At 47.2% G+C, this 17,552-nt stretch overlaps 1 protein-coding gene and 1 long non-coding RNA gene across 2 annotated transcripts in view; one reads left to right on the forward strand and one right to left on the reverse strand.

The window, feature by feature from the left end:
* The first annotated feature begins 1,510 nt into the window (after positions 1 to 1,510).
* Sfrp2 (secreted frizzled related protein 2) lies at positions 1,511 to 9,507 on the forward strand. The gene is made up of 3 exons (XM_021195877.2): positions 1,511 to 2,288; positions 4,572 to 4,652; positions 8,305 to 9,507. Exons 1-3 carry the CDS (start codon positions 1,787 to 1,789, stop codon positions 8,607 to 8,609), a joined length of 888 nt encoding a protein of 295 aa, XP_021051536.1. The 5' UTR covers positions 1,511 to 1,786; the 3' UTR covers positions 8,610 to 9,507.
* The window catches only part of LOC110320032, a 16,993-nt gene continuing 8,487 nt past the window's right edge, over positions 9,047 to 17,552 (reverse strand). Inside the window, exons 2-3 of the long non-coding RNA XR_002380442.1 lie at positions 9,386 to 9,846; positions 9,047 to 9,268 (exon numbers count right to left, since the gene is read on the reverse strand). This is a non-coding gene — a long non-coding RNA (uncharacterized LOC110320032). The remainder of the gene's footprint in view (positions 9,269 to 9,385; positions 9,847 to 17,552) is intronic.

Genomic DNA, 17,552 nt, shown 5'->3' on the forward strand with positions numbered 1-17,552 from the left:
GTTTGTTTTCAAACTAGTTTTTACCTGGGGAGAAGTTGTAAGCCTCTGGCTGCTTCAGCTAGAAACGGGAAGGTCTCGAGCCAATTGGACGGAAGCGGCTCCACTCAGGCCTTCAGCAGAGCAGGAAAGATGGAGCTGAACTTTTAAAGACTCCGATTGCGGGCTCCCTCTGGATGTTTACCTGCTTTGTCTATGGTCAGAAGTGGGTAGGAAATAGCATTTTATCGTCCTCTCGTCACTCCTTAAACTCTCATAAACTGCGGGACCACAAAATGTGCTGACCCCCTAAATCCTGAGCTCACCATCCGGAAGGATGGAAAATGTAAATCGGGCAGCAAACATCCAACCCAGCTGTTAAATCTCAGAGTCCAGGAAGCGGCAACAATGTGTCCACCTTACACTTGAAAGAGGATTGGGGGGGGGGGGGAGAAGTCACCCACCACCCAGGACTTGCAAGGTCCCGCTTTACTCTTAAGACAAGGGAAGGTTTGGGGAAAGGAGACCCCACCCCCTGCGCACGCCCAAACTTTCTCTCTGTACTCCTTTTCACTCGCTCCCTGGCCTAGCACCTCACAAACCACTTACCCTAACACTAGGTTCCCTGTTCCTACAGAGCAGAGGATGGCCCGATGGTTCACTAATCCAGTGACCAGGATGGCGTCCCTGGTTGTTATGGGATGAATGGGCCAACTATGCTGAGGACATGACTAACTCTTGTGAACACAGAGGTCTCTGCCCGTTCCTGCCCGCCTTCAGACCTTAGTACTCATAAGCCCCATTTATTGCTTTGGTGGCCTATACTGAGGTAATTCTGAACCCCTGTGTATCAGAGCCCGTGCGGCCTTCAAGCATAGACATCTCTTCAGAGGTCAAAGTTTCTCCTCCAAAGAGGAGAAATGGCGGGCAAATTTGTGTTGCGTCTGACAAGTCCTCCACAATGACAAAATCCTATAGACACCCCAGCAAAATAACAACTCCGTGCATGGTTGCACTTCCGTTCTATAAGTCAGAATGCGTCGTGAGGCAGTGGAATCCCATTGCTCGAGCCAATCTGCTCAACTTAGACTGGAGACCCGGGAGGAAAAAGCCCAGGCCACAAAGAGTCTAATACTGCTGGTTTATGGTTACCCCGGGGACGCTGTACTGAGACTTAAAGGCTGCTGCACATCAAGACGGGCGCAGGCCACGCGGGGCGTGAAACGCGTTCCAGCCCGGGTCCGACTGCAAGGCAGCTAGCCCGGTTCCACGCGTGTCCTCAACTTTCGCTGCCTCCGCCTCTCTCTCCGCTCGATCTCCTTGGGACAGGGTGGCCCGCGCTTGTCTGCTTGCAAGGCAATCGCCAGAGCGCGCGCGCGCGCAGGGGCTGCTGCTGCCTCGGGGTGGGGGGCGCAGCCCGAATTTCCTGCCAGCGAGCGCGTGAGGGGCATTCTCAACGCAGCCAGCCCCAGAAAGTAGTGACCGGCCTCCTCGGATTACTCCGGCTTGGCTCCTCCCTTGCTCCCCCATCCTCCACCTCCAGATTTGCATAAAAAAGGCCAAGAAAACTCTGGCTGGGCCCCAGCCTCTGCTCACTCTGCTCCCCCGGGTCGGAGCCCCCCGGAGCTGCGCGCGGGCTTGCAGTGCCTTGCCCGCGCCGACCTCCCGGCGCCCGGCTTCGCGCGCTCGCGCCGCCCGCTGTCCAGAGACCACGAGCAGAGCGAGCGGGGCCCGGACGAGCTCGAGCTCCGGCCGCCTCTCGCTTTCCCGGCTCGGCTCCCTCCGCCCCCCGGGGGGTCGCTAGTCCACGATGCCGCGGGGCCCTGCCTCGCTGTTGCTGCTTGTCCTCGCCTCGCACTGCTGCCTGGGCTCGGCGCGTGGGCTCTTCCTCTTCGGCCAGCCCGACTTCTCCTACAAGCGCAGCAACTGCAAGCCCATCCCGGCCAACCTGCAGCTGTGCCACGGCATCGAGTACCAGAACATGCGGCTGCCCAACCTGCTGGGCCACGAGACCATGAAGGAGGTGCTGGAGCAGGCGGGCGCCTGGATTCCGCTGGTCATGAAGCAGTGCCACCCGGACACCAAGAAGTTCCTGTGCTCGCTCTTCGCCCCTGTCTGTCTCGACGACCTAGATGAGACCATCCAGCCGTGTCACTCGCTCTGCGTGCAGGTGAAGGACCGCTGCGCCCCGGTCATGTCCGCCTTCGGCTTCCCCTGGCCAGACATGCTGGAGTGCGACCGTTTCCCGCAGGACAACGACCTCTGCATCCCCCTCGCTAGTAGCGACCACCTCCTGCCGGCCACAGAGGAAGGTAAGCCTTCCCTCTTCGATCCACCCACTCCCAAGAAGCCTGAGGTGCTAGGACCTGGGGGACAACCCGCAGCCACCACTCCACACCCTAGTTTGTCCAGGCTGGAGGTCCCAACCTTGGATATGGCAGCTCTCCCTAACCTAGTCTGTTGCCATACGAAATTAGAGATATCCACCCATGCGCCAAGATTCCTCCTTGGTTCTAACAGTTCCTCTTAGGTAGTTAAGAAAGTCAAACAAAAGTGGCAAGCCTTTTTTTTTTTTTTAGATTCTTGCTCTGCGTCCCCGCTTCTGAAAGCATTTACCATGATCGGGTGGGTCCTAGTGATGAGCACCCAGACCAGGCACTTAGGCTCAGCCTCTCTCTGCACGTTCTTGTCCCACTGGATAAAAACAAACGATACGCGTTGATCACCTTTTGAGATTTTTTTTTTTCTTTTTTTGTCCTTCGCCAATGTAGGTTTGGAGATAAAAACCGAAGACTGCCTGGAAGCGAGTGGAACCCTGAATATCGGTTTTAACTCCCCAGGTGTTTGAGGGAGAGAGGATACAGGGAGTCTCCAGGACTCATCTTTCTGTCACTATCGGCTTTTGTCTTAGGAGTGCTTTTAATTAGCTGGGGGGGGGGGGAATTCATGCAGAAAAGTTCCCTCAAGTTTTTAGAAAACAGAGGGAAGTTCATAAGCAAACACCATCAAAGCACCGAAAACCTCATGCACCCTCGATATTTCTCCTGAAAGGAAAAAAGTCTCCAATGTGTCTGAGCTGATTTAGCCCCCCTGAGATAGAATCTAGCGGGCTTCCTAATCTCTCTCAGGCTGCAGCCGCATCTCCCTTTCAATTGCTAATTGTTTTCCTGCAGACATCATTAGTTAAAGAAAATACAAAGTTGTTTAGCAATCTTTCCTGGCAGGCACCATGAGTCTGCAATCATCTTATTGGTTAGGTTTCTAATTTATTGCAAATGTTGGGCATTTTTCAGACATTTGCCCAACATATACAATAGAATAACCAATACAGGTTGGTAGCATTTCCATACACATTCTGAGCCTCCTGATTGGAAGTGTTTCTCTCCGGTTGGGTAGGGCTGGAGTTGTTTTGTGGGGGTTGCCTTTGTTTTTCTTCCTGCCATCAACCCAAATATACACTGGGTAATCCTCCAGCATTCACTTCCCTCCTTCGAAATAAGCCTGTACGCCTGCAAAGCTTGCTCCTTGATATTTTCAAAAATCAGATAACTTTTCTTTTATGGGTTACAAGGGTTTTTTTTTTCTTTTTCCCTGTGAAAACTTGATTTCATACTAGTGAAAACCTACAAGATTGCACTTGAATTTTAATGATATCATTGGGCATATTTATAAATTAGAGAAAGAAAGTGTTTCCTTCATGAGAGTATGTTCTTTCACGAGGGCCCTAGACAGATAGCTCTAAGCGCACAGCACCCCCAGGGTCTGCTCAGACAAACCCCACCAGGAAGTTCTTACTCGTTCACATCGCCTTGTCCCTAGGTTTATTTGCTTGCACAGACAAGGATAGACAACAAGCACCTGTACCAAGGAGCTGGGGGGGGGGGCGGAGGAGGAGGATAATGAAATAAACCGTAACTGAACCTCAGACTTGGCAGGAAGCACAAGGTGAAGGAGAGCCAGTTAGAGCTGGCCGTGGGAATGACTGAGATGTGCTTCCAAGATGCAAACAAACAGACCCTATAGGTTCCTCGCAGCACTGCACTGGCCATCCTTCCCAGCCCAGATGAGGAAAAAAAAAAAATCTGCAAAAGATCCCCTAGAGCCCTGCTGAGCAGGAGGGGCTTTCTCCACGTCCTGCAGATGAGAAGCAGCTTTCCACTGTGTTTTATGGTTATACGTTTTCCCATGCCCCTGTGGGGTTTGGATTCCAGAGCACGGGCTTCTTAGAGATTCAGGAATGGCTGGAGTCATCTGAGGAGTGAGGAGGAACTGAGGAGGACAACCGCTCCAGGGCATCTTGCTACACACTCCCACCCACCTACTGTCCACGGTTCCCACCCACCGTCCATGGCTCCCTTTTTATTTGAGGGCTAGTGCTCATAAAGCCAGACATGTGGCCACTCTGATGTCACCCAACCAGAGATGGAAAGGGCAGCTAGGGAACCACGGGGTCCGATTTCTATGGAGGAGGCTGAAACAGGGGTCATGCAGGACAATGGCTGAGCTGGCCTGGCTCCATCCTTTTGAGTTGTTTACAAACGCCACCTGCTGTTCCCTGTTTTGCAAACTCACTGAAGCTCTTTTCCCATCCCCAGCTCCCAAGGTGTGTGAAGCCTGCAAAACCAAGAATGAGGACGACAACGACATCATGGAAACTCTTTGTAAAAATGACTTCGGTAAGTAGCCGTCACCGCCAACAGATGTCACATCCATCCAAGTTTCAGTCACCAGGTAAAGTTAAAAGTAGAAATCATCAATAAGAAGTCTCCTGATGAGGCTAGGTGAGACATGATCACCTCTCCTGTTCCCTAAAGCCACCTAACTGGCTCTTAAGTCTCTCCATGTGTAACTGCCGCAAGCTGAGTTACACAGACAACATTCACTGTTTCCTTAGACAATAACCAAATGGGAATTTCCCAAGGCACCAGTGCACAATAACTCACTAATCATCTCTTAGGCTTTTGTTTTTTTGTTTGTTCTGTTTTGATTTGGTTTGGGTGCCAACATACAGAATCCATGCCATGTGTCTTTTTCAATTGCTTGTCATGTGTGCTGGAACTGGGAAGCACCTATGACCCTCAGCAAAAAAGATTCAAGCTTTTAAGGTGACACAAGAGAAACACTTGCACTAGGATCAAACGAAAATATTTTCACTCAATTTGTAGCCCCATAGCGACACATTGGTCACAGTTTTACAGAGAGAGAGACAGAGAGAGAGAGAGAGAGAGAGAGAGAGAGAGAGAGAGAGAGAGAGAGAGAGAGAGTTTTCCCACATTAGGTGAGGTGAGAGAGGTCGGTCGTGATGGTGTAGTGTCAGGACAGATGAAGTAATGCATCCCAGGTGATGTTATTCAAGGATCATAGACAGTAAGTCACTCCGTTCAGGAGATGATAGGAGGAAGGAGAGACTTCTGAAAAGAACATTACCTGCACCTACCTGCTGTCTGCAAGCTCCACCCCCAAGTAGGGGGTGGGAGGAAACTACCTAGACAAGGGGCAAAGCCAAAATCCCACGTGGATGCCCCACCCATCAGCACTGTTGCTTTAATCCTACCCCAAGGATAGGCATGCTTGGTTGTATTAGAGGGGACTCTACCCCTAAAGGTCACTGGTCTACCAAACAACATAGAGTCTAACAGATCCTGGTTAACATTTCCATACACTCAACAAATCTTTAAGACTGAGGAGACTGGTACCACTGTTGACACATGCAAACGCATGCACGTGGGCACACACCAGCAACCCCATCATTACCTGCTACCTTGAACTCGAAGGCCAAGTCAGGTCTCGAACACTGAGAACAGCCCTGGTCTCTGCTTCTGGGGGGCTTCAGATCTTTTCAGGAGGTGTCCTGAGTTGAACCTTGGCTGGTTCCTGCACTGTGGCCCTGACACAAGGAAGCACTTGGCAGTGTTGAGGAAGGAGAAAGAGAGAACACGCTCCAGGTCTTAACTAATAACTGCCAAGTAGGAGGAGCCTCACACGGGGTCATAGGGTTTCACATGTCTGTCTTCAAACAACAGACCTCACAGTATCCATCTCAGGGCCAGCGGTGTTCACAGTGGATATTCTTCCGTCTCAGGAGTCTTAACAAATCACAGTCCTTTGCTGCCATGTTAGATAATCATTTAGGAAAACGTATAACTCTATAAAGTATTTGTTTCAGCTCTTTGTGCTACACATAAGATATCTCTCCTGACTTTCATGGCTCTTAAAGCGAATACATTTAGGATACACACACACACACCACTTGCTTGCTTTGACACACACACACAAACACACCCCACTTGCTTGCTTTGTGGCTTACCTAACAGAAGACAAACTTTCTCAAAGGGCCATGTAAAGTCCTGAGCCAAAGAAGCGGTGTGAGTACACTGTACAGCGCAGCCATCGGGATCTTCGCCCTCCACTGCCCTGCTCCGTTGAGCTAGGGACAATGAAGGAGTATTCCATTTTGCCTCTGTGCTTTGAGGAGCAGTAGATGGAACAGGCTGAGCGATGGAGCTTATTTAACTTGCACCATCCTGGCAGGCCCGGCACTCCCCACCGTAGCTACACACTCAGAGGAATGCAGAGCTCCTCTGTACCTCCATAGTGCAGGTTACACAACAACATGCCACTGGGCCTGTGACTGTCACCTCTGCCTGTATCCTCAGTCACACCTTCCGGAGCAAGGATGGCATCTTGGCTCTTTGATTCCCTGTTTTGTCTTGGCTTTGTCTAAGGAGGAATTCCTACCACTTCCCCTATGATCTATATTTTAGAGCTAAAGAGAGGTAACTCACCTCCTAGCTCAAACTGATGACGCTTCTGGTATTTGGCGATCAAGAATGTTTCATTGATCAGGTGGAGCCTGGCCCCAGCCCCATCTATGTCAGAGACTAGACTCTTGGCTAATGTGTAACCACTTCAATTCATCCCTATGGCAGCCTCTTATCCCTTAGTAGAGTGATGTGACATTTCCACATGGCATATTCCGTAAACCCTGGGGAGTCAGTACTATGGTTCAGATGAGTACCACATCAGGACAAACCAAGTCACAGCACCCACGCTTCACCGTGCAACACCATTCATTTCTATTTTGGCTGAAAAGCCAGCTCAGTTGAGCTCCCTGTCTGATATTTTTTTATTTTTTTAAGGAAAAGAAAACCTCAAAGACATACACACACAAAATTCTCCACTATTACTAATTTAAACAATGCATTAAACCCCATCAAAGTTGGGAAGTCAGACATGCGTGTCATCTATTACAGCTGTCGGTGGCACCAAGAGTCTTGGGACACACTGGAGCACAAGGACAGGGCTTTGACATTGCCTCAAGAGGACAGTGGTAGTGTAGGAGGAGGCTTGGGGACTGAGATAGGACACACGCTACCTGGGTGGCCTGGTACACGTCACAGACACTTCTCTCAATTTGCATCCTCATGGACTAATGAGCTTTTAATGGGACGGCCCTCTCTAACCTGAAAATTCTATCCTCTTCCGGCATGTGTGGAGTCTTGACATTTAATCCCGGCGTATGTGTTTCCCAACGCATAGTGTTCATGGCTATAAAATGTGTCTTTTATAGTACACAACTCGCTTTTTGGTCTTAACATTCTGATGACTCTACATACACATTTTGGAAAGCGCACATACATGATCTGTAAGTGCCTCGGCACTGGCCAGGCAAGTGAGAGCACGTGAGGATGGAGTCTTCGGAAAAACACTTTTATGGCTAAACATGCTGTGCTCTTAAAAAAAGAGACTTGCATTATTTTTTCTCCTTGTTACTTTACCAAATCAAAAGCAGCTGCAAGACCCATTTCTCCTTCCCCCTGTAATCTGGTCTTCAGAGAACAGCGACCGAGATACCATTTCCTCACGAGTTTGCCTAGAAACCTCTCTGACATAATAAACCCAGTTGAACGGTTGCTGCCAGGGAAGCTCACATATCACCGATGAGTCAGGCATTTTTCCGCCTGCTGAAGACAACTCCAATAGGGGAGTCGGTTGCTGGGGGTGTCAAGAACCACATGCCAAGCAACTTATCAACACAAGGGTCAATGTGAGAAGAGTTAACTCAATCCTGCAAGAAGGTTCTGGAAGGATAGCTGGTTCGAAACAAAATCCCCTGCCAATGTTTGGTGACTTTAGAAATGGAGCTGCCTGCAGACCCCAGGGCCAAAGCCCCTACCCGCAATCCTAATGGTCTGTTCAGTTATAGGAAACCCCTCTTCCCCACACAGATCAATCGTAAAATAGGCAGCAAAGCTTACAACCTCCACAGTTCTCCGACGTCATGAGCCGTATTTTCTGATGTCCTTCCTGCCCCTCTTGTCTTCACAGCACTGAAAATCAAAGTGAAGGAGATAACCTACATCAACAGAGACACTAAAATCATCCTGGAGACGAAGAGCAAGACCATTTACAAGCTGAACGGCGTGTCTGAAAGGGACCTGAAGAAATCCGTGCTGTGGCTCAAAGACAGCCTGCAGTGCACCTGCGAGGAGATGAACGACATCAACGCTCCCTATCTGGTCATGGGACAGAAGCAGGGCGGCGAGCTGGTGATCACTTCCGTGAAACGGTGGCAGAAGGGCCAGAGAGAGTTCAAGCGCATCTCCCGCAGCATCCGCAAGCTGCAATGCTAGTTTCCTAGTGGGGTGGCTTCTCTCCCGCCGGGCCCTGGGCTCCGTGGACCACGTCTATTCTGCGACCTCATTTCCGGTTTCCCAAGCACAGTCCCTGAAAGCTACTGCCCCAGCTTGGAGCTGCTTGCCCTGCCTCCTGCATGTGTGTACCCCTAACATGTCCTGAGTTATAAGGCCCTAGGAGGCCTCGGGATCCGATAGCTGTTTTCACATAAAGCGAAAAGTCCATCCAGATCTTGTACAAATATTCAAACTAATAAAATCATGACTATTTTTATGAAGTTTTAGAACAGCTCGTTTTAAGGTTAGTTTTGAATAGCTGTAGTAATGTGACCCGAGGGGCATTTTCTCTCTTTGATCAGTCTGTTGGCTTAGACTATCCACTTAAGTTGCCACGTCAGGCAAATTGTTTCTTTTCTTTTCTTTTTTTTTCTTTTCTCTGTGGTCTAAGCTTGTGGGTCCCAGACTTGGTTGAGATAAAGCTGGCTGTTATCTCAAAGTCTTCCTCGGTTCCAGCCTGAGACTCGGTGTCTAAGTCTTCAAACATTTCATTGCTCATTTTATGCCCTCATTAACTCCAGCCATTGCATGCATTCCCATCTCAGCTACAGAACTTCACTTTATAAGCACACAGTAACCATTCCTCATTGCATGATGGCCTCAAATAAAAAGTGAATACAGTCTATAAATTGATGAGTATTTTAAGCTTTGTTTAAAACATCTTTTAATTCAATTTTTTAAACATTTTTTTTGCAAACTAAATCATTGTAGCTTACCTGTAATATACATAGTAGTTGACCTGGAAAAGTTGTAAAAATATTGCTTTAACCGACACTGTAAATATTTCAGATAAACATTATATTCTTTGTATATAAACTTTACATCTTGTTGTACCTATTCTTTGTCTTCTGTCATGTCTCCTTTGACCAAGGACCTGGGAGGGAGCTCTGTCATTTCCTTCCCAGGAGGCCCAGTCCTTCCCACAGCAGGTTGAAGTTACCAGCTACTCCAGTGGTTTAGGACTGGTCTCCTCATACATTAGCATGTACCCCACATTTCAGCCAGATTCGTGGCCACTGCTACTCCAGACAGCAGAGACTTCGACTGGCTCATCTCAGCAATTCTGCTACGTGTCAATGGGACTCTGTGCTTCACAGTCCTGCCGTGTGTTGCTGGAGATTCTTAGAGAGAGAAGAGCAGCCATTGTGAATGTGGTAAGTCCTTCCATACTTAAGTTCTGAGGTCAAGAAAGCTATGATTTGTAGAACATCCACTGGAAGCCAGAATACAGAGAGAAGACGCTGAAAAGCAGGATAAGAAAAATACAGACAGGCATAAATTCTTGTCTTAATCTGTGTAGGCCACTGTGACAAGCTGGAGGCTGGAGACTAGGCAGTGAATACACACCAGAGATCTATTCCACACAACTCTGAGAGTTGGAAAGGCTAAGGTCAAGGTGCCAGGAGATTCAGTGTCCTATGAAGCCTCTCCGCTCCATAGATGGGTCCCTTCTCACTATTTAGTAATACGGAAAAGGGGTGACAAAGCTTCCCTGGGCCGCTTGGATAAGAGCAGCAATCTCATTTCTGCCAGTGGGTCCTGATCTCAAAGGCTCCACCTCCTAATACCAACTCACTGGGGATCTCACCTTATGACGAATTTCGGAGGAACACAAACAGACCTCAGCAATGACTACCCACGTACCTCATTCTTTTATTACAAAACTTGCTTAGGCATTCTATCCAGCACATGAAAGTGAGGCCCAGGGACCAGCCAGCAGTGCTCCTAAAACACTCAAGCCAGGGAGAAAACAGATGCTGACGCCTGTTCAATGTGGGAGTGCACTGCAGAAGAGCGGGGATGCTCGCCTTTGCCCAAGTACTTAGTGAGCAAATAGTGACTGATAGTGTACCAGACGTGCTTTATGAAGACACAGGCATCAGTTTTATTCCTTATAGAGATCAAGTAAGGAAATGAGGACAACGGAAGAACAGGAGGATGACGTCAGTAAAGCTGGTGACTTGTCTGGAGAAGGACAGACAGTGCAAACACAGCAGATCCTCAACAGCTCTGGTTTTCTAAAAGAAAACCCCAGTGTGTGTGTGTGTGTGTGTGTGTGTGTGTGTGTCCGTCCGTCCATCTGTCCATCCGTCTGTCTGTCTGTCTGTGTGTCTGTCTACACGAGACAAGTCCGGAAGATGACAGCACATACCCTGAAGCTGCTGTAAGTCACCCAGTATGGGTCCTGGAAAATGAGCTTGAGTCATCTGCAGGTGAGGCACACGCTCTTAATCCCCGAGTCACTTCTCCTGCCCACAGTCTGACACTTCCAATGGTGGTCATGTGATGGCTTCATCTAACAGAATTTTACCTGTCTAGCTAAGTAGCCTCTCACCTTCTAGCCCTAGCCGTGTCTATACAGCACCTCAGGCTCCTCTGCCTCCACAGCTAACGCGGCCCAGGCCGCACAGGTTAGCCGATACCTTTCATTTTTCCTCGCTAGGCTCTGCTTCTCATCAGATCCTCAAGGCAAATCCCATGGGTATCTAAAAGGCATGAGCAGGAGTAGCGGTGGGAGGGGATGGGGAGAGGGTGTGGGGTGAATTCTGTGGGGTCCCTACAAACACTGCCCGCCTGCAGAGTAACAAGCAGCATGAGGCAGGAAGGCAATCCAGTTCAGCATGACTGAGCTAGCCAGTATTGGCTCAAAGTTCTACAGTCTGACCCCGAGCCATTTATTTTTGACAGACTTACATGGTAAAACTTTGGGGGGGGGGAGAAAAAAGAAAATGATTGCTATAAAGTTTAAGGCACACCTATACTGAAACCCTTTTGCAAAGCACCGGCTGTCCCTTCCATAGAATGGGTCCTATTGGCTTAGAAGCAATACTCAAGAGTCTGGGAAGGGTCTGGAGTAGACGTGAGAGTCTGAGGGATTTGAGACCTGGTCCTACAGATAGAAAAGATCACCAAGTTATTAACTCACCCATTCCCAGCTTTCCACGCAGAAACGGGTATAAGCTACTTCTACTGAAGAGAAAAGTGTCCGTGTTTAACATTTCTGGTTCCCCTAGTGTTGTGTGTGAGCATGAGGGCCGAGGGCCGCTCCCAGAACTCAGTCAGATGTTTCAGTCAGGAGGCTTGGGGCTTATTAGGAAAAGGACAAAAACAAGGAAGAGACAAAGAAGCGAACAGTAAATAAAAGATCCACTTCATCCAAAGTCAGGAGTCAGAGTGGGATGGACACACTCAGCAGAAGTGGTGAAAAGAAACCACTTGGAGAAAAGAGCTGTGCAGTGTCAAAGGATACACTCTCAGCACTTAGGAGGTGGAGGCTGGAAGGGCAGGAGTTCAGTCTCAGCTACACAGCAAGTTCAAAGTCAGCCTGCACTACCATGGAACATGTCAAAACCAACGAGCAAACACACTTGAAAGAAAGAAATCTACATGAACGTTCTCTCTGCAAACAAGCCAGAGGTTACATACTTACATAACGGGATACACGACCTTGGGCTCTAGAGAGCATGCTGATGCCAGACAGGGCTTCTGTCCGTCACTGTAGCTCATGCTCTGTCTCCTTCTTGCCATGTGCACCTTCTTGTAGACTTTCCAGCTCTGGCCACTACTCATCCTGTTCCCATCTTTGATGTAGGCACAAGCCATAACGTGGGCTTGGAGTAGGGCAGGTAAGTTTGTGCTCAGTTCTACTGCTGTTTTATTTTGATCTAATAAACATAGCTTGTTTATTCTTGCTATGTTGGTAATTGTAGTCTTAACTACTTCTTCAGTTACTAGGTTTCTTTTGCAGGCAGATGGAACCATGAATGTGCATCCATGAATGGAAACAGAGAGAGCTTTGAACTTCTGAGTTCCTAGAAATGGTTTGTGACTCTTGGAGAAGCTCAAACACTTAAAGTAGGAGAGTTTCCTAAACAGAAAAGCTAAAGGATATTAAAATTATGTATCCCTAGGCAGCTCATTCCTCATCCCTTTAGTAAGTAGCTCAAGATAGGATTTGATCCATAAAGACAAAACCTAAGAGTTCTTTGGGCAGCATTTCCTAATTCCACAAAGGATAAAAGCACTTATAAACTGAGTTCAGTAGACTGAGATTCATAGCACAAAGGGTTCAGTTACCCCAAAATATTCTCCATCCCTTGTTCCCTGTTTTCTGGTCAAAAACGGTGTGTCTGAGATTTGCAAGGTTTGTGGGGAGAAAGGGGTGTCAACACTGAAAATCAGATGCAGGCATAAGCCCCCAAGGCTACTCTTCACTCTGTACATCCCTCGTGCAGTTACCGAGGCTGACGGACTGAGCAGTGTGAGAACTGCCTATGAAACACATTACGTATGTACACACTAATTTATTAATTCAGCAAATATTTACTGACCACCAGTTATTTGACAGTGATTTATTCTTCAATAAATACACACCAAGTGTGTATCCACAAGCCATGAGCCGATGTAGGGATAGATGCAGCAATTCTGCCCTACCCCAGCTTTACTCTAGAGGAATTTATACCACACTCTGCTGATACAGGAGTGGGCATTCCAAAAGGACTCAGAACCCAATAGAGAAGAAAGGCACAGTCAACATGGTATCGGAGGGAGCTGCACACGGCCTTCAGCAATGTACAGAGGAGAGAACAGTTAGCCAGCATAGACCATGGGATGCTGGGCTCAGGTCCACATGGGGATCATCATATAAATGATGGGATAGAAATGTCAGTGAGTCGCCGTGCTGAAGGGAGCACACTACCTCTGATGGCTACTTTGAGCTATTAACCTGACTGGAGGGTGGGGAAATGCCTAGTGTGGCCGGAAAGCACAGCTCTGAGCATCCTGGAGACTGTGACATCCTGTGGGCTCTGCTCTAATCCTTGATGGGTAGGACATCCTGTGGGCTCTGCTCTAATCCTTGATGGGTAGGTACATAACGTGCTAGCATTATTGGGAAGAGGTGCGAGGTGGGAGGTAGAACCTAGGTAGAGGAAAACAATAACAGGTCATAGGGAAGGTGTCTGGAGGGCTGTGTCTTGCTTGTTTTCTCCTTTCCCATGCTTCCTGGCTGCCATGACGCAAACTCCTCTACACCACCATGTCCTCCCCACCATGTCCTCCTTACCATGTCCTCCGACCCTCTAAAACCAAGAGCAAACACAACCCTTTTGTCCTTTTAAGCTGTTTGCGTCAGGCACTTTGGCGCAGCAATGAGAAGGGTGACTAGCACAGCACTGCCCCTTTGGGTCTATCTGATCCAAACACTCCCTGCCTTGCTATTCTGTGATATTCCACCATAACACAGAAGGTACCTTCCTTTCCTAAATGACAGTTGCTGTGTCTGGAAGGCCTGAGACTGTGAGGAAAGTCACCTCCCCTACAATCCTACCTGTCCACTACCTAATATGTCTGCTGGGTCCACTGTGATGGTGCCAACTTGCGATCCTTTCCTGCCTTGCCCTGAGAGTCATGCACTCGCTACACAAGCGCAGTAGAACATCCTGCAGCTCAGATAACACAGGAGACAGGACCAACCTCAGCACACACACCTGAGAGGATTGTCCCAAAGACAATGGACGGAAGTAGACATGAATGGCAGAGGAAGTAGGGGAAACGCACAAAAAAGTGGGAATTGACACATTCCTAGACATTGAAATTTCGATAAATGAAAGGAACCATATGGAGATGTGCATGACTGAGCTAAATCAATGGTCAGGCAGGAGTAGCTACAAATATACTGAGGAAAAAAAAAAAAAAAAGCTCTCGAATAGTAACGGTTTCCACCTGAACACGCAAGGGGCACAAACCACACCCAACGTGAACAAAGGAAAGGGACAGCAGAGCTTAGCACACAGGACAATAAAGTCTCCGGAATTTACTAGACAAAGTCTTTCCACACCATCAACAAAAGCTCCGACTGACCAAACAAAGAGACAAAACCCAAATTATTAGCATCGGGAACAAAGGAGGGACAGTACTAGCAACCTTTCAGAAATACACATGATTATAAAGGAGTGCTGGGAAGAATGTCCATATTTATGTATGGAAAGGAGGAGGAGAGGAAAGAGAACATGAAAATGTGTGTTGGAAAAGGAAGATCTTGTTTATTAACAAACAAGATGATCTAAAATGTGCTATAAAAAATTAAAACCAGCAAATAACAGGATCTTACCAATAGAAAACTTTAAGGAACACACACACACAAGACCAAAAAAAGGGAGAAAGAGAAAATATTACCACTAAAAATTAAGCTCCTAAAATTTACAGGATATAATACAATGCACCAAACAATTGCATTTCCATAACAGTAAGCAATCCTAAAGATGAATTAAAAGTATGGTTTCATTTATACCACATTAATAACAATAACCAGAAATAGAATCTAATGAAAGAAATTCAACACTTTCACACTAAAAACTAAAACAAAATCTCAGAAAGAAAATGTAAAAAAAAAAAAAAAAAACTAAATTAATGGGAAGACATCCCATGTTCATGACTTCGAAGATTCAATATTCTAAACATCAAAACATTCCTTCAACTAGTCTACAAATATAGCATATTGCAGTTGCTATCTCAGATGCCTCTTTGTGGAAACTGACAAACTATAAAATTCTTATGAAAATAGAGAGCAGCCGAGAAGAGGTGGCAAGAGAACAAAGGTGGATGACTCATACTTTAAATTTTAGTATTTCAAAATCTAATACAAACCTTCAAGAAGTAAGAGTGTTTGTCAGACCCACTCAAAAAACGAACAGAATCAAGTGTGTAGAAATGAATAATTATAATCATAATAAGACAATTCAATGATTCAATGGAGAGCTAATAGTTTTATAATGAATGCTACCAAGATAAATGGTTATCTACTACATACCTACAAACAAAACAACACACAACAGAGAAGATACAAAACAACACACACAACAGAGAAGATGGACCCAAACCTTACATCGGATGGAACAGTAACTCAGAGCTATCCACACACTCTTAGAGAAACTGCAGTGAATTTCCACAGCCTTGGATTAAGCAACAGACAGCAGCTACAGCACAGGAGTCCCAAGCAGCAAGAGAAAACACAGATAAATGTAAGACTAAGTGCATGCCACAGTTTACTGGGGAAAGAAATACAGCCAAGGAGCTAGGGACAATACCTGAAAACTGTGTATCAGAGACAAGCATCCATAGATACAAAGAACCAGGCGAAGATGGAGACCATGTATCTTCTAAGACACTGAAATGTGTGGCAAGCATACAAAAAGATTCTGTATAACTGCTTGGTAGGGAAATACAGACCAAAGCCACACAAAAACACTGCTTCTCACCCACCAGAATGGCTGACATGAAAAAGCCAGACTGATCTTCAGGTGAGCATGTGAAATCCCTCACACATCACAAGCAGAATTGTAACAATGCAGCCAATTTGGAAAATGGTTTAGTAGATCTTCAAAATTCTAAACACACAGTTATGAATCACTGGCCGCGCCTGTGGAGACACATTGAGAAGAATGAAAATGTATGTCTGCAAAGAGAGCTGGTTTACAATTTTTCATAGAGTCATTATTCACACTAGCCCCAAACAACCCTGGAGTGCCTGATTTGTGAACAGAATATGGTATGTTCCTGAACTGGAGTACTCTTCATCCACGAAAAGGAGTGGAGCACTGGCATGTGCTACACCTGTGAGCAGCAGAAGCACAGAAGTAAGAAGCCAGGCAGAAGCCCACATAGTAGAGGGCTGCGTTTATATGCAGCAATGTCCATTGGTGGTCACCATGTGAGAGGCCAGGGACAGAAGAAAGTGTGACAGCTAATGAACCTGGGGTTTCCTGGGGGATGGGGGGGGCAGGTAATGAACATGTTCTGGAGTCAGTAGTAGTGACTGATCCACTTTGTGAATCTTTAAAAAGCACAGAACCATCAGCTTTAGAAGGGTGAATGATGCAGTGTCTAAGTTATGTCTCAAGTGTTCTCTTGACCAAGCCTGGTGTCCCAAGGTTGGTAACCATATGAGATTGTGTTGTCACTGAGACTTGAGTTAACCCCAGCTGTTTGACTAGAAATCTCACAGCTTCCACCAGGGTGTTGCTCCTGACCTTCTTCTTGTCTCAAATTACAGGCCCTTGGTGACACAGTCACTCCTGGAGGAGCCCCTACTGTCAAAACAGCAGCTCTCTAACCTTAACTTTGTGTTTCCATTTGTCTTCTGAAAAAACACCAAACAAACGTGATCATTGTCCTAGAGAAATACAAAATCAAGAGAAGTGGGACAGGCCCGGGTTTTGCCTTTGGTGCTGACTTCCTCCTCCCAACCAGGTTGGAGCACCTCCAAGTGATAGCAAAGAAACCGCACATCCTAACTGACAAGCGATACACGAAGAAGTACAGTAACGTGCCAGGTAGCAGCAGGGCTGTGTTTCAAGAAATCCGCCACGAGGCAATCTTATTAATGTTTATCACCCAGTGAACCCATACAAACCAAGACAGCTCTGGTAACTCATAGGTCACACAGAATCTTATGGAACCACAATAGCACTGCGTCTACTGTTAGCTAGAACGTGGTTATCACATAGCACATAGCCATGTAACACATGCCTATTACAAAACAGTAATGGTTTCATATAAAATAAGAACCCGCTCACGCAGATGTGTGCCTCGTGCCCACCATACAGTCAGTACCAGCAGGCACTCCTGAACTTCATCAAACTGTGCGGAGGGCACACTGGCAGCCTCTTTCCTTATTTGCAGCCCATAACCCAGCGAAGATCTCAACAGTTCTGGAATGGGTAGGTATAGAAAGGCTCTCAGTAACAATAGTGCTCTCTCCAGGTGATGGGCTGAGGGGGACCAGTGAGAGGCCTGGAGCAAAATGGCACCAATTTGGTTTGGCTCTAGATGGAAGATAGTCTCTACTCTTCAGAGGTTTAGAATCTCATTCTCATTCTCTCT

This window comes from Mus pahari, chromosome 4 (genome assembly GCF_900095145.1).
Source record: "Mus pahari chromosome 4, PAHARI_EIJ_v1.1, whole genome shotgun sequence".
In the NCBI taxonomy this organism is placed as follows: domain Eukaryota; kingdom Metazoa; phylum Chordata; class Mammalia; order Rodentia; family Muridae; genus Mus; species Mus pahari.